We start from the raw sequence: 23,094 nt of genomic DNA on the forward strand, positions 1-23,094 counted from the left end.
GATGAGGGTTTCAATTGAACAGGAAAATAAGGCTCACAGCATCCTTCAGGATGGGAAGATATACATTGTATCTCTCTAAGATGCTTCCAGAGGAACACAACAGGCCATGTCCCTGGATGACTCTCCAAGACATGAGTTCATTTCCTAGGACTCCAAGTGGGGGCTCCAGAAAACTGATGTCTGCTCACAGGGCAGCCTCCCGGGACAAACCCAAGCGAAACACCAATCAGAGCTGGGCCCCTTCTTTGTTTTCTAATCTTTCAAAAACACCAGAGAGATTAAGTCAGCTTGGCTCTATTTATAGCCCCCAGTCACCCCTTCAGGGATTGGATGAAGCTCTTGGGAGCTGTGCTTGGAAAGGAACCATTCCCACCTTTGGAGTTTGGGCTGGGGATGTGGGATTAGGGGTGAGTTTGGGAACTTACAAATAATAAGTGAGGTGGACCGTGGCCTTGCCCCAGGAGACATGCAGGGAGGCCTGGGGCAAAGTGAATGGTCTTGGCCGACTAATATCTCCCAGGCACATTATGTCTGAATTTTATGTAACTACCACCAGGAACCCAGGTCTCCTGGGGAAAAAAGAAAGGCTTCCCATGGGTCTTCAAAACCAAAAGAAAATGTATGTTTTTTCATTTGATAATCAAAAGTATAATTGCTTATAAAAATCTGAGGATAGGACTTCCCTGGTGGTCCAGGGGACACAGACTTGATCCCTGGTCAGGGAAGACCCCACATGCCAAGGGGCAACAAAGCCTATGCACCATGACTACTGAGTCTGCGGGTCACAACTACTGAAACCTGTGCTCCTAGAGCCTGTGGTCCGCTACAAGATAAGCTACAGCAATGAGAAGCCCGTGCACCATAGGAAGACCCAGTGTAGCCCCCCGAATCTTTTTAAACAGTTAAAAAAAATCTGAGGATAAGCTTGTTGATAATAATACAGCTACATGCATCAGGAAATGCTTTTGGCTGCTAGTTAAGAGAAACCTGAAGCAGCAGAGGCTTAACTAATGTAAAGATGTGTATTTTCTCTCCAATAAGCAGACCAGAGGTGGCAGTTTGTGATCACCAGGAGCCCATGCTCCCTCCACCTTTGTGCTTTCCCATGTTTATTTAGCACTTGGCTTTTCTCATCAGTGTCTCATGGTGCAGTGAGGCTGCTAAAGCTCCACCTGTTATGTCCATGTCCTAGGCAGAAAGAAATGAGCTGGAGGAAAGGACCAAAGGGTCCTGGCTGCATGAACATCTTTGCAAACTTTTTCCAGGAAACGCCACCCAATCACTCCCACTTACATTGCATTGACCACCCCTCTGGAAAGAGAGGCTGGGAGACAGGGCTTATTGTCAGGGCCCTCTTGGTCCCTGTAACAGCCTTCAGTTTCTGTTAGTGAGAAGAAAGAATGGAGACCAGGTAGACAGCTAGTCATCCCTGCCACAGCACATATTTTAAATTATTTTCATTGTTAAGGACACTGTAAAGAGATGAATGCGTGAGGTATAAGTTCCGTTCGCTTTCTTACGTGTGGCCTTTTGAATGCTCTTGGTTTCTGCTCAGGCTAGAGTGACTTTCCTTCTAAGTTTTCTTAGAGAAACACTTAGTCACTCAAACCTACTGGGACTGTTTCCAGGAGACATTTTCAAACTGCTATCACTGGCGCAGCGTGGACATCCTTCACTCTGGTCACGAGTGCTTGGGCCAGTGTGCCTGCTGTTAGCTTTGGCTATGCTTGATTTCCAAAGCCCTTGCCAGCAGCCGTTGTTCTGGTGACAGAAATTTGCTTATCACTTATTGAAAAAAATTCTCAGGTGAGCTTCTTCAATCTCAGCTCCTGACCCTGCTTTCCCTCTCCCTTGTGACAATGCTGAAATCAGTGGGGAAAACCATGACCATTCTCTGCCTTGGCAGTTTTCTGCCTTGGCAGCTCACTGTAAGTCCTCTCCTAACCGCCACATAAAATACAGGTTACCCTGAATATGTATTTTAGCAGCGGTGAAAAAAAATTATAGTTTCTGCTTTTGAACACTGACTGCTGGGGTGTAAAGTCAAGAAAAAAAAAACCCACACTCATGTTCACATGTATAACTCCATGGATATGTGAGCTGAGTCTTGCAAAAGAAGAGACATGCCAAGAACAAGAGTGAGCGGGAAGGAGGGTCCAGGTAGAAGACACAGCGTGAACACGAGGTGCCTGGCCTGTTCAAGGAAGTACTAGCACAGGAACAAAATTCCTTGTGAGCATCTCGGACTCAGGATAGATTCCTAAGGCAGATTATAAAGGCAGAGACCCTCACCGTGAATTGCAAATTGCCTTATAGTTTGTTGCCAGAACTGTCTGAGGGAGTCCATGTCACCAAACATCCTCTGGCATTGCCCTTCTTTGGGATTCAAATAAAAACTGACCTTTTCCAATTCTGTGGCCACTGCTGAGTTTTCCAAATTTGTTGACATGCTGAAGGCGGCGCATTAACAGCATCATCTTTTAGGACTTTAAATAGCTCAGTTGGAATTTCTTTACTTCTACCAGCTTTGTTCATTGTAATGCTTCCTAAGGCCCACTTGACTTCACACTCCAGGATATCTAGCTGTGGGTGAGTGATCACACCATTGTGGTTATCTAGGTCATTAAGACTGTTTTTGTATAGTTCTTCTGTGTATTCTTGCCACCTTCTCTTACTCTCTTCTGCTTCTGTTAGATCCTTACCTTTCTGTCCTTTATCATGCCCATACTTGAATGAAATGTTCTCTTGATATATCCAGTTTTCTTGAAGAGAACTCTAGTCTTTCCCATTCTATTGTTTTCCTCTATTTCTTCGCATTGTTCACTTAAGAAGGCTTTCTTGACTCTCCTTGCTATTCTCCAGAACTCTGCATTCAATTGGGTAAATCTTTCCCTTTCTCCCTTGCCTTTTGCTTCTCTTTTCTCAGCTTTTTGTAAGGCCTCCTCAACCAGTTCGCCTTCTTGCATTTCTTTGTCTTTGGTATGGTTTTGGTCATTGCCTCCTGTACAATATTGTGAACCTTGGTCCATAGTTCAAGCAGTCTACCAGATCTAATCCCTTTAACATATTCATCACCTCTACTGTATAATCATAAGGGATTTGATTCAGGTCATATCTTAATGGCTTAGTGGTTTTCCCTATTTTCTTCAACTTGAGCCTCAATTTTTCAATAAGGAGCTCATAATCTGAGCAACAGTGAGCTCCAGGTCTTGCTTCTGCTGACTGTATAGAGCTTCTTCATCTTCAGTTGCAAAGAACATAATCAATTTAATTTTGGTATTGACCATCTGGTGATGTCCATGTGTAGAGCCATCTCTTGTGTAGTTGGAAAAGGGTGTTTGCTATGACCTACATGTTCTCTTGATAAAACTCTGTTAGCCTTTGCCCTGCTTCATTTTGCACTCCAAAGCCAAACTTGTCTATTATTCCAGGTATCTCTTGACTTCCTACTTTTGCATTCCAAACCCCTTCAATGAAAAGGCCATCTTTTTTTGGTGTTAGTTCTATTAGATTGGTACAAAAATAACTGTGGTTTCAGACTGTGAATTTTAAACCATTATAACTAGGCTCAAACACATCTTTGTTAATTAAAATAGGAACCATTACAATCAACACATTTTTGCCAACGAGAAATAGGTTTATTCCTATAGTGTAAAAATCTGTGCTTCAGAAGTCAATGAACTGTTAGGAAGCATTTTCTGCCTCCTGCCGGTTGTGGAAGCATTTTCCCTGCAAAAATTTGTCGAGATGCTTGAAGAAGTGATAATCAGTTGGCAAGAGGTTAGGTGAATATGGCAGATGAGGCAAAACTTTGTAGCCCAACTCATCCAACTTTTGAAGCATTGGTTGTGTGATTTGCAGTCAGGCATTGCCATGGAGAAGAATTGGGCCCATTCTGTTGATCAATGCTGGTTGCAGGCATTGCAGTTTTCAGTGCATCTCATTGATTTGTTGAGCATACTTCTCAGATGTAATGGTTTCTCCAGGATTCAGAAAACTGTAGTGCATAAGATGGGCAGCAGACCACCAAACAGTGACTATGACCTTTGTTTGTGTGCAAGTTTAGCTTTGGAAAGTGCTTTGGAACTTCTTCTTTTGTTGATTATCAGGGCTACTTCATTTCTTCTAAGAGATTCTTGCCCACTGTAGTAGATATAATGGTCATCTGAATTAAATTCACCCATTTCTATCCATTTTAGTTCACTGACTCCTAAGATGTCGATGTTTACTCTTTCCATCTCCTGTTTGGAAGACTGACCATGTCCAATTTACCTTGATTCATGGACCTAACATCCCAGGTTCCTATACAATATTGCTCTTTATAGCATTGGACTTTAATTTCACCACCAAACATACCCACAACTGAGTGTCGTTCCTGCTTTGGCCCAGCTGCTTCTTTCTTCCTGGAGCTATTAGTAATTGTTCTCCACTCTTCCCTTGGACAACTTCCAACCTGAAGGGCTCATCTTCCAGTGTCATATCTTTTTGCCTTTTCATACTGTCCATAGGGTTCTCACATCAGAAATACTGGAGTGGTTTGCCATTGCGTCCTCCAGTGGACCATGTTTTGTCAGAACTGCACTATGACCCGTCCATCTTAGTGGCCCTACACAGCGTGGCTCAGAGCTTCATAGAGTTATGCAAGCCCTTTTGCTGTGACAAGTCTGTGATCTATGAAGGGGATCATTTTTCTATTGAGGTATTAATGTTTTTGTGGTCCATTTATTTATGCAGCAAATATTTGCTGAGTGCCTGTTATGCATTGGGCACGCTTCCAGGAGCTAGGGACATAGCAGAGAACAAAACAGAGATCCCACCCTCCGGGGAGCTGATGTTCTGGCGAGAAAACACAGAGAGTGAACATGGAAGCAAGGCCAAGATTTGTAAAAACTCTTTAAAGATTGAAGATGGTAACACTTTGTTGTATGGCTTCCCCAGTTTGTTTGCTATATTATTTTATTTGTATTGTAATCCATCTTAAACAGCTTCTTAATTTTTTAGCTTTTGACTTTGGCATGATTTTAGGTTTATAGAAAAGTTGCAGAGTACAGAGAGTTCCCAGCTCTGCTCAACTTCCCCTGATGTTAGTAACCTACATCTAGCACATTTGTCAAAAGTAAGACATTAAATTAGTACAACGGTATTAACTAAATTGCTTCATTGGATTTCACTAGTTTTTCCACTAGTGTCCTACTTTTCTGTTCCAGAATCCAACCCAGGATACTAAGCTGCACTTAGGAAGTTCTTAGTTTTAATGAAGTAAAATCTATTGATTTATTTTAATTGCTCATTCTGTTCTTAGAAGTCCTTCCACATCCTGAGATCTGATAAAATATTATTCTGTATTTTTTCTAGATATTTATGGTTTTATTTTCTAAATTATTTATTTCTTTCAGCCATCTGGGATTTATTTTGGTGCAGTGTACATAAAAATCTAGGGCTTCCCAAGTGGCTCGGTGGTAAAGAATCTGCCTGCCAAGCAGGAGACACAGGTTTGATCCTGGGCTGCAAAGATCCCCTGGAGAAGGAAATGGCAACTCATTCCAGTGTTCTTGTCTGGAAAATTCCATGGACAGAGAAGCCCTGTGGGCTCCATGGGGTCGCAAAGAATCCAACATGACTTAGTGACTAAACAAAAACAACAACATAAAGATCTAGGGTTTATTTTTAAAGTTTTTTTTTAAGGGGACCATTTTTAAAGTCTTTATTGAATTTGTTACAATATCGTTGCTGTTTCATGTTTTGATTTTTTGGCTGTGAGATGCATGGGATCCTAGCACCCAACCAGGGATTGAACTTGCAATCTATGCTGTTGTTGTTCAGTTGCTAAGGGTTGTCTGACTCTTCACAACCCCATCGACTGCAGCACACCAGGCTTCCCTGCTTTCAAACTGTCTCCCAAAGTTTGCTCAAATTCATGTCCATTGAGTTGGTGAGGCCATCCAACCATCTCATCCTCTGTCACCTTCTTCTCCTCTTGCCCTCAATCTTTCTCAGCATCAGAGTCTTTTCCAGTGAATCAGCTCTTCACATCAGGTGACCAAAATATTGGAGCTTCAACTTCAGCATCAGTCCCTTCAGTAAATATTCAGGGTTGATTTCCTCTAGGATTGACTGGTTTGATCTCCTTGCAGTCCAAGGGACTCTCAAAAGTCTGGTCTAACACCATAGTTCAAAAGCATAAATTCTTCAGCGCTCAGCCTTCTTTATGATCCAACTTTCACATCCATATATGACTACTGGAAAAACCATAGCTTTGACTAGACAGACCTTTGTCAGCAGAGTGATGTCTCTGCTTTTTAATACACTGTCTAGGTTTGTCAAAGCATTCTTTCCAGGTGTCTTTTAATTTCATCTACAGTCACCATCCACAGTGATTTTGAGATCATTGCCCAACAAAATAAAATCTGTCACTGTTTCCACTTTTTTCCATCTATTTGCCATGAAGTGATAGAACCAGATGTCTTGATCTTAGTTTCTTCAATGTTGAGTTTTAAGCCAGATTTTTCACTCTCCTCTTTCACCTTCATCAAGAGTCTCTTTAGTTCCTCTCCTCTTTCTGACGTTATCATCTGCATATCTGAGGTTGTTGATATTTCTCCTGGCAATCTTGATTCCAGCTTGTGATTCATCCAGCCTGGCATTTTGCATAATATATTCTGCATATAAGTTAAATAAACAAGGTGATGATATACAGCTTTGATGTACCCCTTGCACTGGAAAGCAAACTCCCAACCACTGGACCACCAAGGAAGTTCCAAGATCTAGTGTTTATTTTTCTGAATAGTTGGTCAGCTATGCAGTTCTCTAGAATGAGTCCTTCCTTTCTTCACTGATTTGTGAAGCAACTTCTATCAAATATGAAATATTTAGATGTCCCAGGTTCTGTCTCCAGGTACAGGTTCCGTTACATTGATTTTTCTGCTGATGGCTGTCAGTATCTCACTGTTTTGAGAGCTGCATATTTATAGTATGTTTTCACATCTGGTAGGACAGGACCCCCTCCTGCTTTAGAAGATGAAGATTATGTTAATAAGAATAATAATCCTATTTATATGCCAGGTCCTGTTTTGGGAGCCACAGATAAGATACGAATGATCAAGTCCCCCCTTCAAGGAGGCCAGTCAATGGGGAGGCAGACACCTGACTAGTGCCACCAGCAGCATGCTGGAGCATAGGTAGCTATAGGGGAAGGGCCAAGGAGTCTGTCTGGAGCAGTTGCAGAAGGTTTGGTCTCTGCTTGACTGGTATAAGAATCAGCCAGAGAAGTAGGCAAGGCATTTCAGGCAGAAGGAACAGCAGTCAAAGACCCAGAGTTGGAAAAGTATGCAGCATATTTTGGGAACCATATGCAGTTGGTGTTGAAGCTTGAAGTCCTGAGATGGGAGTGATGGGAAGAAGTAAAACTGTAGGGGCAGTTGGGCGGGGTTATGGAAGGCCTCCACTGCCAAAGGAGGTGTTCAGGTGACCTCAAGGGCCCTCCTGTCCTGAAATTCTTCAATGACTGACTCTCTTTCCAGGAACATGTTCCCAGCCAACCTGGTGGAAGCCACATTCAAACAGGTGAGTGGGTCCCTGGGCGATGGAGAGTGGGCAGGCAGGGCCATCCTGGGCCCGGCTCGGCTGGTCAGTCTCCCTGTCTCTGGGGGTGGGAGGCTACAGGGGAGGGGCGGGGGGAGGACCTAGATCTTTAGAGTCTCCTGTGGCCATACCCCTGCCCTGGGTTCTGACTTTTCACAAGGAAGAATTATGAGGGGAGAAGGAAGCCCCCACTGAGTGCCGGCTCCGCCCTCCATCATGCCCATGCTCACGCACAGGGTCTCGCTCAGTCCTCACAATAACCCTACCCTGGGCTAGGACCAAAACAGCTCCTGGATGAGGAAACTGAGACTCAGAAGGGTTAAACGATTTGCCCAAGGTTAAATCACTAGTAAATGGCAGAACTAGTAGGTGAACCCAGGCCTGTTGGCATCAAAGCCTGTTTTCTCTTTCTTTTTAAAATAATCCTTTCCTCCTAATAAAAACAGTAATAACACTCACAGTAAAATATAAGGGAAATACTACAATAAATAAGTGAAAGTCACTCAGTTGTGTCTGACTCTTTGCGACCCCATGGACTGTAGCCTGCCAGGTTCCTCTGTCCATGGAATTCTGTAGGCCAGAATACTGGAGTGGGTAGCTGTTCCCTTTTCCAGGGTATCTTCCCAACCCAGGGGTTGAACCCAGGTCTCCTGCATTGCAGGCAGATTCTTTACCATCTAAGCCACAAGGGAAGCCCAAGAATACTGGAGTGGGTAGCCTATCCTTTCTCCAGGGGATCTTCCTGGGGTCTGATCAAACTGGAGTCTTCTGCATTGCAGGGGGCCCAAAGCAGAGGATAAAAATCACTTGTAGTTCCAGGACCTAGCAATAGTGATAGTAGAAGGTATGCTTCTAGTCTTTTTTTCTCTGCAGAAATGTTTTTAAAAATAGAATTAGGATCATAGTACACACACAGTGTGCATCTTGCTTTTTTCCCCCACTCCCATTATATCATGAGCACTTTACATGGTTATTAATGTTTCTTAAAAATACAAGTCATGTACAGATGTGAGAGTTGGACCATAAAGAAGGCTGAATGCTGAAGAATTGATGCTTTCAAGCTGTGATGTTGGAGAAGACTTTTGAGAATCCCTTGAACTTCAAGGAGATCAAACCAGTCAATCCTAAAGGAAATCAATCCTGAATATTCACCGGAAGGACTGATGCTGAAGCTGAAGTTCCAATACTTTGTCCACCTGATGGGAAGAGCCGACTCATTGGAAAAGACCCTGATGCTTGGAAAGACTGAAGGCAGGAGGAGAAGTGAGACAGAAGATGAGATGGTTGGATGGCATCACTGGCTCAATGGACATGAGTTTGAGCAAGCTCCGGGAGATGGTGAAGGACAGGGAAGCCTGGTGTGCTGCAGTCCATGGAGTCACAAAGAGTCAGACAGGACTGAGCAACTGACAACAACAAAAAATACAATGCTTAGTGATGATGTCATAGCCTGATGTAAGTCTAGGCTGTAATTTATTTACCTATTTCTCCTTTTGGTTGTTTACCAAAACAGCCTTGCTGTTATTCAGTCACTAAGTAATGTCTGACTCTGTACCCCATGGACTGTAACACACCAGGCTCCTCTGTCCTCCACTATCTCCCAGAGTTCACTCAAATTCATGTCACTGAGTTAGTGATGCTATCTAACCATCTTATCCTCTGCTGCTTCCTTTTCCTTCTGCCTTCAGTCTTTCCCAGTATCAGGGTCTTTTCCAGTGAGTTGGCTCTTCACATCAAGTGGCTAAAGAATTGGCGCTTATGAATATTCAGGGTCAGTTTCCAACAACCCTGTACACCAATCTTGATGTGCACTTCTAATAATTTCCCTTCTAAAATGTCAGTCTGTTGGTTGACTCAGTTCAACAAGTATTTCCTGATCTTCCCTGTGGTGGGCCCTGTATTGAGCCTGGAGACACACGAGAGCTGGTTGAGAGATGGAGGAGAGGCTCCAAAATAAGGAGCTGTGAAAGCTCTGTATCTTCCCTAACCTCTTGTGTCTTCATCTGTGAAATGAGCCAAGTAGTGGAGGGCCCTGAATGCTAGACTAGGGAGTTTGGATATTATTCCAACAGTGATGGGCAATTACTGAAGATGTGAGAGAGAAAGTGAACATTGCTCTACTTTCTACCGCATCTGGAATGCCCTTTATCTTTTGGCAAACTCCTGCCCATCCTTCAAGAATCAGCACCTGGCACGGAGTGTTCAACACTGGGGTGATGATGGTGGTTATGATGGTGAGGTGGTGGTAGTGATAATAGCAGTAATGGTTACAGAAGGCTTACCATGTGCCAGGCACTACTGCCAGCACTTTACATACATCATCTCATTTAACCTAATGAGGTAAGTAACTATTAAGACCCCACTTTACAGATGAGGGAACTGAAGCTTTGAAATTTTATGTCTATTTCCTGAGTGGTTCCTTTTCTCCACCCACCCCCAGAAACTTTGCTTTATTGATACTTGGTGTTAGGAAGATAGGAGCCCTTGTTTGTGCTCATAGCACCTGAGGAATGAGAAGAAAAGACTTGGAAATGTTCTGGGGGCTGAGGAAGAGAGGTAGGTGACTCAGTCACTCAGTTCTCCCCAGCTGGCATCTCATCTCATCAAGAAAGCTTGGGGCAAACTAAGCTTTCCTAACAGAAGGTCCAAGTTTCCTTCAGTGGAAGGCAGGGCTTGCTGGCTGTTAGGCAGATGGACAGTGGATGGCTGAAAGAGGATAAACAGGTGAATGGAGGATTATCCAAGTAGATTATCTGTGTAGGAGATGGATGGATGGTTAGAGGGTCCCAGCCAGGTGGTGCTAGTGGTAAAGAATGTCAATGCAAGAGATTTAATCCCTCGGTTGGGAAGATCCCCCGGAGAAGGGCATGGCAACCCGCTGCAGTATTCTTGCCTGGAGGATTCCATGGTCAGAGGAGCCTGGCGGGCTACAGTCCACAGGGTCTCACAGAGTTGGGCATGACTGAAGTGACTTATCACAGGTAGGTGTAACGATGCACAGAAAGAAGAGGGGAGGAGGGATGGAGGGAGGTGTGCCCGGGTAGTGTGGATGACCAAACAAATCTCAGTTTTGTTTTTTTGGTAAAATATTGATAATAATCCCTGTCGTGCCTATGTCACAGGGTTACTGTCAATCATATAGTTCATGAATGGATACAGATGTTCTTATTATTGTTGTTGATGTTACGCTTGGTCCTGACTCATTCCTGGTTGGGGTGTTGCCCACCAGTATCGCACCAAGACCACCCCCGTTATCAAGTCCCCCAAGGTGGCGTCAGAGGAGGCCCCTTCTCGGCGGATCCTCATCTATGGGGTCCAGGAGGAGAATGGCTCTCATGTGCAGAACTTCGCCCTGGACCTGACACCCCCGCCAGAGGTCGTTTACAAGTCAGAGCCTGGCACCAGCGATGGCATGAACGTGCTGGGCATCGTCATCTTCTCTGCCACCATGGGTATGTGCTGCCTGCCACCCCAGGAAGCCCTGGAGCCTGGCCCTCCTTGCATTTACCCCTCCCTACATCCCGTGTCCAGTAACCTGAATAGCCTGGAGTCTCCCCATCTTCCAGGAGGTTCCTTCCTTTCCTTTTCCGAGGGAGTGACTCAAGTCCCTATTCCATTACCCAAGGGCAAGAGGGTGTCCCTAGCCCTCCCCGAGTTGGAGCTGCTGTTCCGCACTGGGAATTCCCCATCCCTGGGTGCTATTTGCCTCCAGGAGTGTTGGTCCTCCCTCTAAGAAGGCCATGCCTCTAACCTTGCCAGCAGCTATTTGTTTAAAGCCCTCATTCTTCCCTTCCACCCTCAACCACAGGGCTTTCTCAGTGGCCACCTCTCTCTGCAGACCTGTCTGTGCCATTTCTGGGGGCCCGTGACCATACCCTTTCCTTTGCTGGGTCTCCAAGGCCCACCACAGGCTACTTACCATGAAGCTGGTGAAGTTTAACTTGCACAGGTCCCTTCTAAGGCCTGTATCCTTTTTCCTTTTTTAAATTTTATATTCTTTTTCTTGAAGAAGGCTCCAAACTGTGCAAGCTTCAGGTACTACAAAACCTCTGGATATGCCTCTGCCTGCAGCATCCCCCCCTTGACCACCCCCACCGACATATGCAGACAGCCTTCTTCTTTCTTTGGTAGCGGTGGTTTGTCACTAAGTCGTGTCCAGCTCTTGCCACCCCAAGGACTGTAGCCCACCAGGCTGCTTTGTCCATGGAGTTTTCCAGGCGAGATTGCTGGAGTGGGTTGCCATTTCCTTCTCCAGGGGATATTTCCAACCAAGGGTCGAACCCACCTCTCCTTCATTGCAGGCAGATTCTTTACCAACTGAGCTACCAGTGAAGTCCTCTTCCTTTTTTAGAGTCTAGGAATTCCTAACCCCTCCACAACTATCTAGCTTATCAGTCACACCTCGTCTTTCTAGGTCATGCCAAGGGTCACCACGAGCCTCACTATAAAATCCTATCAGCCCCTTCCCCACACTGCCCCAGCCCTGGGCCTAGTGGAGGGCTCTCCAGCTTCCAACTCCTACACAGGGCTTTCTTCTCAAGTGGAAATTCTCCTGTCTTCTTGGTCTCTTAGGCAGAAACTTGGGGGTTACTTTATACTTTGCCCTCTGCTTCAGCTCACACCCAAATCCCACCAGGTCTGCCTCTGAAGTCTCTCCAGCCTCTGCGTTTCCTTCTGCCCACTGCCCCAGCCAAGGCCGTCTTCATCTCTCACCTGGTTTCTGGAAAAACTGCCCCAAGAGTCCCCTGTCCTTGTGTGTCCTCCTCACAGGGTCGTCGAGTCCCCATGTAAAGCCTCCACTGGCTCCACTGTCCTCGGAGAGGGGTCCAAACACCACATGACCTACAGAGCCTGTGAGCTCCGGCCAGGCTGCCGCTCTCGGCCCTGGGGCTCACCTCCCCAGCCGCTCTGCCTGTCGGTTCCTGGAAGGCGCCTCCCTCGGCCAGGCTGCTCCTGCCTCTCCGCTACACTTTTCTCATCCCTGAGGGAGCTCAGTATAAGCGTCCCATCCTGGGGAAAAGTCTAACCCCAGTCAGGTGCCCTGTGTTATTCCTTAAATGTTTGACCCAATACAATTGCCTACTTGTTGGCGTGGCTGTTCAATGCCTGCGTGGCAGCTCTGTACGTTCCACGCACGCAGAGACAGGTCTTGGTCCCCATGTAGCCCCACAGCCACCATGTGACTGGTTAGAGTAGATGCTTGGTAAACTTCTGGGAAAGATCGGTAGACAGGCAGATGAATGACAATGGTTAACGGAGCTCTTTTCATCCTGGTCAAAAGGCCAGGCAGGCACACAGAGGGGCCAGGACCTCAGAGACCCCAGAGTATGAGAGGACAGTGTTCAGAAGCATCCTCAGCACATCTGATAATCTGTCCCCCGCCCTGGACTTTCTTCCTCTTCCCCAGCCATCACCGCTCTCTTAGGGCTGGGAACATACCCAAAAAGGACATCTATCAGCAGAACTAAAGAAAACTCTGAGACCCTTCGACTCCTTTCACTGTTTACTGAGCACATGTCACTGTCCACGTGTCAGTGACTATTTTTTGTGTGTCCTCAACTCTAGCCGTGCCAACGTCTTTGTGTACCCCCACCTGAGTGTGGGTGAGCACACCTGCGCAGCTGGCTTCCCTCACTGCAGCCTCCTTCCCCGTCTTCTCCCTGGTGTCGGGATGTGGCTGATGCTAAGGTGGCATTGGCCTTGCTTGTGGGAGGAAGCCCACTGCCACCCTCCGCATCCCATGTACAGTTGCTCTAAGCCAACCAGGGCCTGAGGGTGGAACAGGGAGCTTGATGAGGAGCAGGAATGGCTGGGAACCTGGCTCTCTGAGTTCAGCCAGGCTTCCACAGGCCAGGTGGACAGAGCTGGGCCCAGTGTCACCTGCCTCTCTGGCCTCTCCTGCCCACCCCAGCAGGACCCCTCCACTCCCCTTCCCTGTGGTAGCTGCTCCCCGTTCAGCATGGGTTTGGGGCATCCCGGGCAGGGAAAGAGCTTGTCTCTAGGGTCCCAGAGGCCAGGATTCAGATCCTGCCCCTCACCGGCTGATTCAGTGGATGAACCTCTTGGACACGGCAACAGTAAGCTCCGTGAAGGCAGACACAGAGTGTATTATGCTCTCCATTTTTGTGTCACCAGTGGGAGAGCAGCTGCTTATCACTGTTCCAGGAGTGACCTAACTGTGGTTACCTGCATGACCTCAGAACCCCAAGGGGAGGGTGACAGGGGCTTCGGAAAAACTTCATCATTCATTCCCTTGTTCATTCATTCATTCAATGATAAGTTGCCTTCATGGGTTAACTTTCTATTGGAGGAGACAGAATAATACAACAGATAAGTGTTGTAATAAGTGATATGAGGGGATCAGAAAGAGATGGGTTAAAGAATAAATGGGGAGTCTGCCAAGGGGGAGTTGGGGAGGGGCAGGCCTCCAGGCCAGGGCTTCAGGCATCAGGAACTGAATGGACAAAGGCCCCACCACAGCCAAGAGCTTGATGTAGTCTAGAAACGTGAAGAAGGAGTGAGTGAGAAAGGGAAAGCAGGGCCAGACAGAGGCGGGAGTTAGAGACATGGCCAGGTCAAGTGGGGCCTGAACCAGGGTGGGAGGGGTGGGGTGTTAGTTATGGTCTGTGTGCAGGAAAGTCAGTTGGGGGTGTTGGCAGGGAGCATTTTTATCTTTAGAAGGTGGCACATGCTGCTGGGTGGAGAGGAGGAAGAGATGGAAGCGCTATGGGAAGGTCACAGCCCTCTCCATCAGGGAGGCTGGGAAGGGAGGGGAAGTAGGGGGGAAGCACTGGGTGGCAGAGGCTGCTGGGCAGTCGGCCAGGCGCTGAGATCTGTGTGTGCCCGTGGGTCTGTCCGTGCCTGGCCACAGCATGTGTTGGCTCACATAGGTGTCGTGCGGTCTGCCTCCCTCTGCCAGATCTGTCATTTGCTGTGTCCCTGCCCCCCGCAGGCATCATGCTGGGCCGCATGGGTGACAGTGGGGCCCCGCTGGTCAGCTTCTGCCAGTGCCTCAACGAGTCCGTCATGAAGATCGTGGCTGTGGCTGTGTGGTGAGCCTCGTCATGGGGGTCAAGGGCAGATTCCTACCCACTCCACCCCCTTTCAGCCCTGCCCTAGGCAGCTGGAGGGACCCCATGGTCCCAAAGGAATGAGCAGAAAGCTGGGCACAAGAGGATACCCCCAGCCCTGACCAGGCCGAGTTCCAGCCCTGGGCCTGCCATTTCTGGCCCCATCAGGCTTATTGGAGGCAAATCAAGAGCTAATCAGCCTGGTCCTGACCTCTGTTTCCCCATCTCTTGGGGCCTCATTAGCTAAGCTTTTGGAGAAAGGAGACACTGGAAGTGACAACCAGCTTCCACTCCTTGGCTCAGAGTTCAGACCTTAGGAATCTTCTAGTCCAACCCTGCACAGTGAGATAAGAAAAGGCAGAGGCCTGCCAAGGTCAGCCACAGAGACTGTCTCATTGCTGGGCTGAAATGTGGGCCTGCGGAGGAAGGCAGAAGGGTAAAGACTGCATGGCTGGACTGGTTAAGGGGGCATTAGTGACATCATATGCCAGGTACTTGGGTACATAGTCACATTCTATCCTCATAAGAGTCCTGGAAGGCTCAGGGCAGTCAGGCCCAGCAGTGATATAGTGCCTGGGACCTCCCACAGTCTTTGCCTGCCTGGTGCTAAGCCGGCTGCCCTGCCCACCTCAGGTACTTCCCCTTTGGCATCGTGTTCCTCATTGCTGGCAAGATCCTGGAGATGGACAACCCCACGACCGTAGGAAAGAAGCTGGGTTTCTATGCAGTCACCGTGGTGTGTGGGCTGGTGGTCCATGGCCTCTTCATCCTGCCCCTGCTCTACTTCTTCATCACCAAAAAGAACCCCATCGTCTTCATCCGCGGCATCCTCCAGGCCCTGCTCATTGCACTGGCCACCTCCTCCAGGTAGCCCTGGGCAGGGAAAGTGTCAGGGAAGAGACCATGGCTGAAAGCTATCCTTCTGTCCAGCCATCATTTGTCTGTAGCCATGGAACCATGGAAAGTGTCAATGTGACCTACTTCACAAACTTGGGGGAGGATTTGGTAACAAGACCTATTCTTGAAATGCTTGAGCCCCTACCTTCCCGAATGGCAGCAAGCCCTCCTCCACATCCCCAGTGTTCCCTCAGTCCACATGGGGGTTGGCGTCCACGTGTCAGGGGCCGGCAGAGCTGAAGAGTGATGAGTCTGCAGTCTCTGCTGCCTTTCACGGCCACGTGGTGCTTCTGTTGGAGCCAGGCCCTCTGCTCTTCAGGGACTTTGCCTGTTTACTGTCACTGGCAGGTAGCCCTGTCACAGCACTGGCAGTGTCTCTAGACAGTGGGAATTTGAGTCATGATTCCATTACCCACTAGCTCTGCGACTGCGGGCAAGTCACTCCACCTCCCTGGGTGGTGGGATTAGTTTCCTCATGTACAGACCGGGGATCACTGTGGCCTCTGGCATGTAGAGTTGCTGTGTGATTAATGGAGATAACCCACTAAGGCCATTCTGGGCTTGGTAAAGCAACACCTGACCTCAAGCATCCCAGACCGCAACTGAGTGCAGAAGACCCAGGGAGATGAAGTCATGCAAACTCTGCAATTGAGTGAGGAGAAGGGAAGGAGGCAGTCACTTACTGGGCATCTAACCCTGTGAAGAAAGAATGGTTCTCCTCACAGTGAGTGTCCAAGCTCTACACGGAGGAAGTCACCTAAACTTAAGCCCATGTCTCTGGCCTCAAAGGCCTGGCTCTTCCGTCCATCCCTGACTGCCTTCTCTTCCCTAGGCCTCAGTCTCCCAGTCTGTAAAATGGGAATAAGGGCCACCACAGACCTCCTTCCCCAGCAGCCACATAACCTGCCCTTGGCAGCAGAAGTACCTCATGCAGGACTCAGGAGGAGCAGAACCAGTGAGGAAAAGTCCTAGAAGCCTTGTCTGGGAACCCCGCCCAGGGCAGAGGGGGAAGGCAAGAGGGAACGATGAAGCCCCAAGCAGCTGCTGGCCCCCATGTCACTGGTTAAGCCCTACCAGCACCGGCAGCCCTCGCTGTTTCCTGTTAGCAGGAACCACAGCCTCAGGTCCAGCATGCCTGGGGCCCATGAGGGGCTCTGGCAAGTGTACCTGGGCTTCCCAGGCAGTGACCTGTGGGGAGTGGGGGCTGTGGGGCTATGCAAACCTGAATTTCAGGCCCAACACTGCTACTGGGAGCTCAGTGACAACACAGCTACAAGAGCAAGGGCTACCATTGGTTGAGTACCTACGATGGGTGCTTGCTAAGTTGCTAAATCGTGTCCGACTCTTTGTGATCCTATGGACTGTAGCCCACCAGGCTCCTCTGTTCACGGAATTCTCCAGGCAAGAATACTGGAGTGGGTCGCCACACCCTCCTCAAGGGGATCTTCCTGACCCAGGGATCGAACCTGGGTCTCCTGCATTGCAGGCAAATTCTTTACTGTCTGAACAACCAGGGAAGTGAAGTGAAAGTCGCTCAGTCATGTCCGACTCTTTGTGACCCCATGGACTATGCAGTCCATGGAATTCTCCAGGCCAGAATACTGAAGTGGGTAGCCTTTCCCTTCTCCAGGGGATCTTCCCAACCCAGGGTTAGAATCTAGGTCTACCACCTTGCAGGCAGATTCTTTACCAGCTGAGCCACAAAGGGAAACCACCTACAGTATGTAGACGCTATTCTAAGCAATCTCTTGTTGAATCCTCCTAATAGCTCCGTAGTGTACCGATTGTTTGGGACAAGGAAACTATGGCACATACAGGTTGAGGAAGGGCCAAGGCCACTAAGTTAGTGGGAAGCTGGAATCTGAAGCCAGTGCTCCTACCCAGAGCCCTGCTGTTGACCACTTCATCTCTACTTTGCATGGTCGGTCATTTGACGTGGCCCCTCCTCCCCTCTGGGCTTCATTTCTTCACCTATTAAAGGAGCTCAAAACCTTCCTAGCAGGAAGCCATGAGGTGTAAAGCACAGCGCCTGGCACATAGTAGATGCTCTGCTGGTGGTCACTCCCTTCCTGACCAGTGTGCACAGGTCCTGAACCTGGGCAAGTCTGGCCACATGACCATTTTAAAAGTCCCTTCAGTCTGTTCTCCACCCTAGATGGGCCAGCTGCCTGGCACTGGGGGCAGGGGGAGCTTCTGTTACTAACCAGCTGGCAACCTAGGGGCCCTGACCATCATGGAGGAGGGTGGTGGGCAGACACTGGCCCTTCTATCCACAGCTCAGCCACACTGCCCATCACCTTTAAGTGCCTGCTGGAGAACAACCACATCGACCGGCGCATTGCCCGCTTCGTGCTGCCCGTGGGCGCCACCATCAACATGGACGGCACCGCACTCTACGAGGCCGTGGCTGCCATCTTCATCGCCCAGGTCAACAACTATGAGCTGGACTTCGGCCAGATCATCACCATCAGGTGACACCCTGCACCCGGTGTGGACTGGGGACGGCTGCTCTGGAACGGCTTTCGGGAGTCTTGAGCTCCCATATCTCATGTGGTCTCTGAGGCCCAGAGAGGGCAAGGGGCTCATTCCAGGTCACATAGCAAGTCAGTGCTGGGGTCTCATGATTCAGGGCACCAGGCTCCTTTCCCAGTGCTGCCCTGCAGATAGGGAGCTCTGAGCAACCTGGGAAGCTAGGGCCCAGAGGAGGGCCTGCAGTGGGGACATACATAGCAGGCAGGACACTGCAGGTAGGCACAGGGCAAGCAGAGGCCAGAGGCGGGACTGAGGACAGTGGAGGGGCTGCTGGTGTGGCTGGAGCTGGGGGAAGGTGCTAAGTGAGGACAGAGGTGAAGGGGAAGGCCTCACATGCCAGCCTGAGGGTGCAAGTCTCACCCTGGGGACCCAGTGCCAGAGGACGATGGGAACCTGTGGACAACTTCCTGGAATCCTACAGCGACAGTGGCCTGCCAGGCTCCTCTGTCCATGGGATTTTCCAGGCAAGAATACTGGAGTGGGTTGCCATGCTCTCCTCCAGGGAATTTTCCCTACCCAGGGATCAAACCCAGACATAGGGCTTTCCACAGACTTCTTAGGATGTTCTGCTGAGCCTCTGGGACCACAGGACCTTGGGCAGAGGCATGGCCCTGCCCCAAGAATGCTCTGCTGTGGCATTCCTAACAATGCCTGCTCCACAATGCTGTCCCCAGAGGCTCTGGCATTCTGGCCTCCTCCTTGGGTTCAGGGCCCAACAACACTCCCTACCCTCTCCTGCAGCATCACGGCCACTGCAGCCAGCATTGGGGCAGCCGGCATCCCCCAGGCCGGGCTCGTCACCATGGTCATCGTGCTCACCTCCGTGGGGCTTCCCACTGATGACATCACCCTCATCATCGCTGTCGATTGGGCTCTGTGAGTGGGGTTCCCCCCACCCTCTCCTGTCCCCTGGGAGGCAGGCACTCACAGTGGACCGGGGAGCTGCCATGGTTTGGCACAGTGGGTACTCATTGACACCTGCCCAGCTGAATGACTTGTGGAGCCCGGTTTTCAAAAGTGAAAACCTAGGATCCCTTGTTCAAAAACTACAAAGAATTTCAGGATGGGGGGAGCAGAGCATTAGCCCAAGCCCTTTGACACACAGGCCCTGAGGCACCACCCATTCACATGCCTGCATCACCCACTTCAGCACGGCCAGGGGGTGCTGGGCCAGGAGGACCAGGAAGGCACCCGTCCCGTGAGCACCGCCCTCTCCCATATCCCCTTACAACAGAGGGCCTGCCGCTCACCAACCACCTTGGCCCACCAGGGACCGTTTCCGCACCATGATTAATGTGCTGGGTGATGCACTGGCTGCCGGGATCATGGCTCACGTCTGCCGGAAAGACTTCGCTCAGGACACGGGCACCGAGGTGAGCACACCATCTCCCTCCAGCCCGGCTGCCCAAAGGCCCAAGGGTGAAGCCAGGAGTGGTGGGCAGGGCAGCACATCAGCTACCCACCAGCTGGGCAGCCTTCCACCGATCCCTCCACACCTTGGTCTCCTCACAGGCACCCAGGTGACAGATTCCTTTAATAGCTGATTGTTGAACATCTACCATGGCTGGTGGTGAACACAGGCAGCATCCTCAGGGAGCCATACCCTAGTGTCCTGTTGACAACAAGGCCAGTGTTCACATGTCTGCTGGGAGCTTCATGGTCCTCAGGGCTCCTTCAATAACCACGTATAGTGGCTGTCCCACTCCATGGGGAGGATGCTGAGGCTCAGGCAGGGGTGCTGCCCACTCCCACACTGGATCCCAGGGGGCAGGTGCCTCCTCTACTAAGACAGTCCCAGGAGGCAAGACAACTTGGAACTGGAGCCCAGAGAGGCCCTATGACCTAGCAAGGTCTCACAGCATGTCTGTAGGAAAACCAGACTGTCCCCAGCCCTTTGCTTGTCTAGTCCTCCCTACTGTCTAAACTCAGTCCCTCCTGCTGCTGCCAAGACCTGTTTCCTCTCCCCAGAAACTGCTGCCCTATGAGACCAAGCCTGTCAGCCTCCAGGAGATCGTGGCGACCCAGCAGAATGGCTGTGTGAAGAGCGTGGCTGAGGCCGCAGAGCTGACCCTCGGCCCCTCCTGTCCCCACCACGTCCCTGTCCAGGTGGAGCAGGATGAGGAACCAGCCACTGCCAGTCTGGACCACTGCACCATTGAGATCAGTGAGCTCGAGACCAACGTCTGAGCCCCAGGAACTGCAGGGCCCGGGGGAGGCCTCCAGGGTTAGGGGCCATGGGCAGGATCTCAATTCACTACTTTCCTGAGCACAAGGGCCAGGCTAACACTATCTCCCCACCCTTGAGGGTCCAGAATGGGCTCCACTTGATGGAAAGTGGAGTGTCAGACAGGGGAAAGATTGCATGTGGGGGTCCCAGCTGGAGAGTTACAGGCAGGTGTAGCCTGAGCCCCAGCTGCGACATTTCCACTGGGCTGGCCTGTGAGGGTGGCAGGCAGGGGTATGGTCTCCACTTTCTGAATCACAAAGTTGAGGCTCTGAGAGCTGAAAACACTTGCCCTAGGTCTCAGAACAAGTGATATCAGGACTAGGATTCTAGTTCAAGGCTTTCAAGCCCTGGCCACTCCCTGCCAGAGGACAGAGATGCCTGCAGGGCCAGATGCTGAGAGGGATGCTCTGACCCCTCCAGAAGCCCCAGAGCCACCACTGCTTTCAATTTATGAAGATAGAGCAATGTCCTGGTTCTGCCCCAGCTGTGTCCCAGCCCAGGCCCACCCCCACCCGGCCCCATAACACGTGGCCTCAGACCAACAGCTCTCCCCAAGGACGGGCCCAGCCTAAAGCCGAGACCCACTGCCTTCCACGTGCCACAGCCAGTCCCATCTCCTGACCTAGCAGTTCTCTCTCATAAAGCTCATCTGATGTGGAGATGAAGATGTCTTCACCAGAGCTGCAGGGCCCCTAGAAACTCCTGGGCTAGTCTCCCATTGGACAGGTGAGCCAGCCAGGATTGGGGATGCAGACTCACCTGGGATGTTTCAGTCAAGCTGCCCAGATGGCCCTGGGGTCAGCACTCCCTCCACCCCCTGCCCCAAAGCCCATGTGATGAAGAGGAGTTAGATTTTCTATTCCTTTCTGTGTTTGCAAGTTCAGTGATAACTAAATAAAGGTATTTTGTTTTTCAAGTCTTGTGGGCTTAGTGACCATACAGAAACCAGCATTTCTTTATGGGGTTAATACAGGCAAAGTGCAGACTTGCTTGTCTGGGCAGTCCGAGTACAGACGGGGCTGTCCAGGAAGCCGGAATGTAAACAGCCTAGTCTGCAGCGCTGGAGTGTAGACAGGTCTGTCTGGGCTGTCAGTGTATGGATGGGCCTGCCTGGGCAGCCAGAGTGCAGATGAGCCTGTCCTGGTGGCCAGAGTGAGGACAGACCTGCCTGAGCCATTACATGCAGGAAGCAGCGCACACACGGGGCTGCCCAGGGGCCTGTCTGGGAACCATGGTGTGGACAGACCACTCTGCTCATAGTCTGGGCTCTACAGTCAGGGCCCTGAGGTCAGTCCTCACAAAAGAAACACATTTCCTCAGCCAGCCTGGCTCCCATCGGTGAATGCTTTCCTTTAAGCAGGGGGTGTGCCCGAGAAGTTTTCAGACTCCCCTTCCCTGGCTCTCCTCAGCCTCACCGTGTCTCCAGGAGGCTTGCAGGGGAGATGGAAGACCCTGGCTACACAATCTGCTCTGGATGCACTTTGGGGAGAAGATACAGCCCCAGGGTTTTGCACCATGGAGACTGTGAAGCTGGGGGAGAGGATGAGCGTCCCAGGGTCAGTCAGAGAATCAGGAGGGTGATCAGTCCTGAATATTCAGTGGAAGGACTGATGCTGAAGCTGAAGCTCCAAATACTTTAGCCACCTGGTGTGAAGAGCTGACTCATTGGAAAAGACCCTGATGCTGGGAAAGACTGAAGGCAGGAGGAGAAGGGGGTGACAGAGAATGAGATGGTAGGACGGCATCACTGACTCAATAGACGTGAGTTTGAGCAAACTCCAGGAGACAGTGAACGATGGGGAAGCCTGGCGTGTTGCAGTCCGTGGGATCGCCAAGAGTCGGCTGAACAACAACGACCACCTTCCTCCCAGGCCCCACTCCTGAACTACCTCCATCTTCCTCCCAGGGTTATGGTCTGAAGAGTCCATGAAGGGCCCTAGGCTCCCCCTCCCACCATAGGGCTAGAGGCTGTAGAATCCACCTTGGGAGCATCCTTCCTCCCTTAAGGCCTAATCACCTGTGACGGATCAGATGTCCAGCTATCGTAACTCTCCCCATGGTGTTGCCTACCTTACTGTCCACCTTCCTGTGGCACATCTCTCTGAGCAATGGCATCTGCTCCACACGGGTCAGGAAGCTGCTCTTTACTGGGCTCGACAGTAAAGCAGTGGCAGCATGCTTGCACACCTCCAGTGGCGCACTACTTCCAGGGCTACCACTTCCGGGGCATGTGATCCATTATGATCCGGGGCAGCTCTGCCTGGAGACGTTCTTTGCTCTGAGCTGGGGGCTGCCTTTTTCTGGCCCAGCTCTGGCCCCACTGGTGATGGTGACACACTGGGCTAGCCTGCCACCTCTGGGCAAGCCTGCAGGGACCAGGGCCCTGAGGTGGGCTCTGCTCCAGCTCCCAGGCCTGCCTCCAGCCCCCTTCCCATCCCAGCATCCTCTATGGGCTGGACCCCATCAGTCATGGCCACTCAGTGCCCAGGAGCTCTGAGCAGCCCAAAGCTGGCAGGTCCTCTGCCTGGATGCTCAGCCCCTCCGGAGCACAGAGCGAGCGGGCTCACGGGCTTTGTGCGGTGGTCCCGGCCCAATCTGTTGACCCCCGACCCCCCAGCTGAGGGGCCTCCAGGCCACCTCACCTTCACCTAAACCCTGTGTCCCTGGACTTCTTTCTATGGGATAACTTTGTGGGCCCCCAGAAGTGAACTCTGCGCTGACTCCTGCTGGTCAGAGAGTGCTGAAGTGCTTGGATCCCTCCTGGCCGGCCAGGCCTGAGCCCGGCAC

At 50.4% G+C, this 23,094-nt stretch overlaps 1 protein-coding gene across 2 annotated transcripts in view; it reads left to right on the top strand.

The window, feature by feature from the left end:
• SLC1A7 (solute carrier family 1 member 7) overlaps window positions 1-21,355 on the top strand; it is a 51,390-nt gene extending 30,035 nt beyond the window's left edge. For both annotated transcript variants that reach the window (XM_043461294.1, XM_043461293.1), the window contains exons 4-11: window positions 7,521-7,563; window positions 10,811-11,033; window positions 14,534-14,633; window positions 15,285-15,518; window positions 17,825-18,019; window positions 18,822-18,956; window positions 19,351-19,453; window positions 20,049-21,355. In XM_043461294.1, the coding sequence (XP_043317229.1) occupies window positions 7,521-7,563; window positions 10,811-11,033; window positions 14,534-14,633; window positions 15,285-15,518; window positions 17,825-18,019; window positions 18,822-18,956; window positions 19,351-19,453; window positions 20,049-20,267 (1,252 nt within the window). In that variant the 3' untranslated portion in view covers window positions 20,268-21,355. The remainder of the gene's footprint in view (window positions 1-7,520; window positions 7,564-10,810; window positions 11,034-14,533; window positions 14,634-15,284; window positions 15,519-17,824; window positions 18,020-18,821; window positions 18,957-19,350; window positions 19,454-20,048) is intronic.
• The last annotated feature ends 1,739 nt before the right edge of the window (window positions 21,356-23,094 follow it).

This window comes from Cervus canadensis, chromosome 2, assembly GCF_019320065.1.
Source record: "Cervus canadensis isolate Bull #8, Minnesota chromosome 2, ASM1932006v1, whole genome shotgun sequence".
Lineage (NCBI taxonomy): Eukaryota > Metazoa > Chordata > Mammalia > Artiodactyla > Cervidae > Cervus > Cervus canadensis.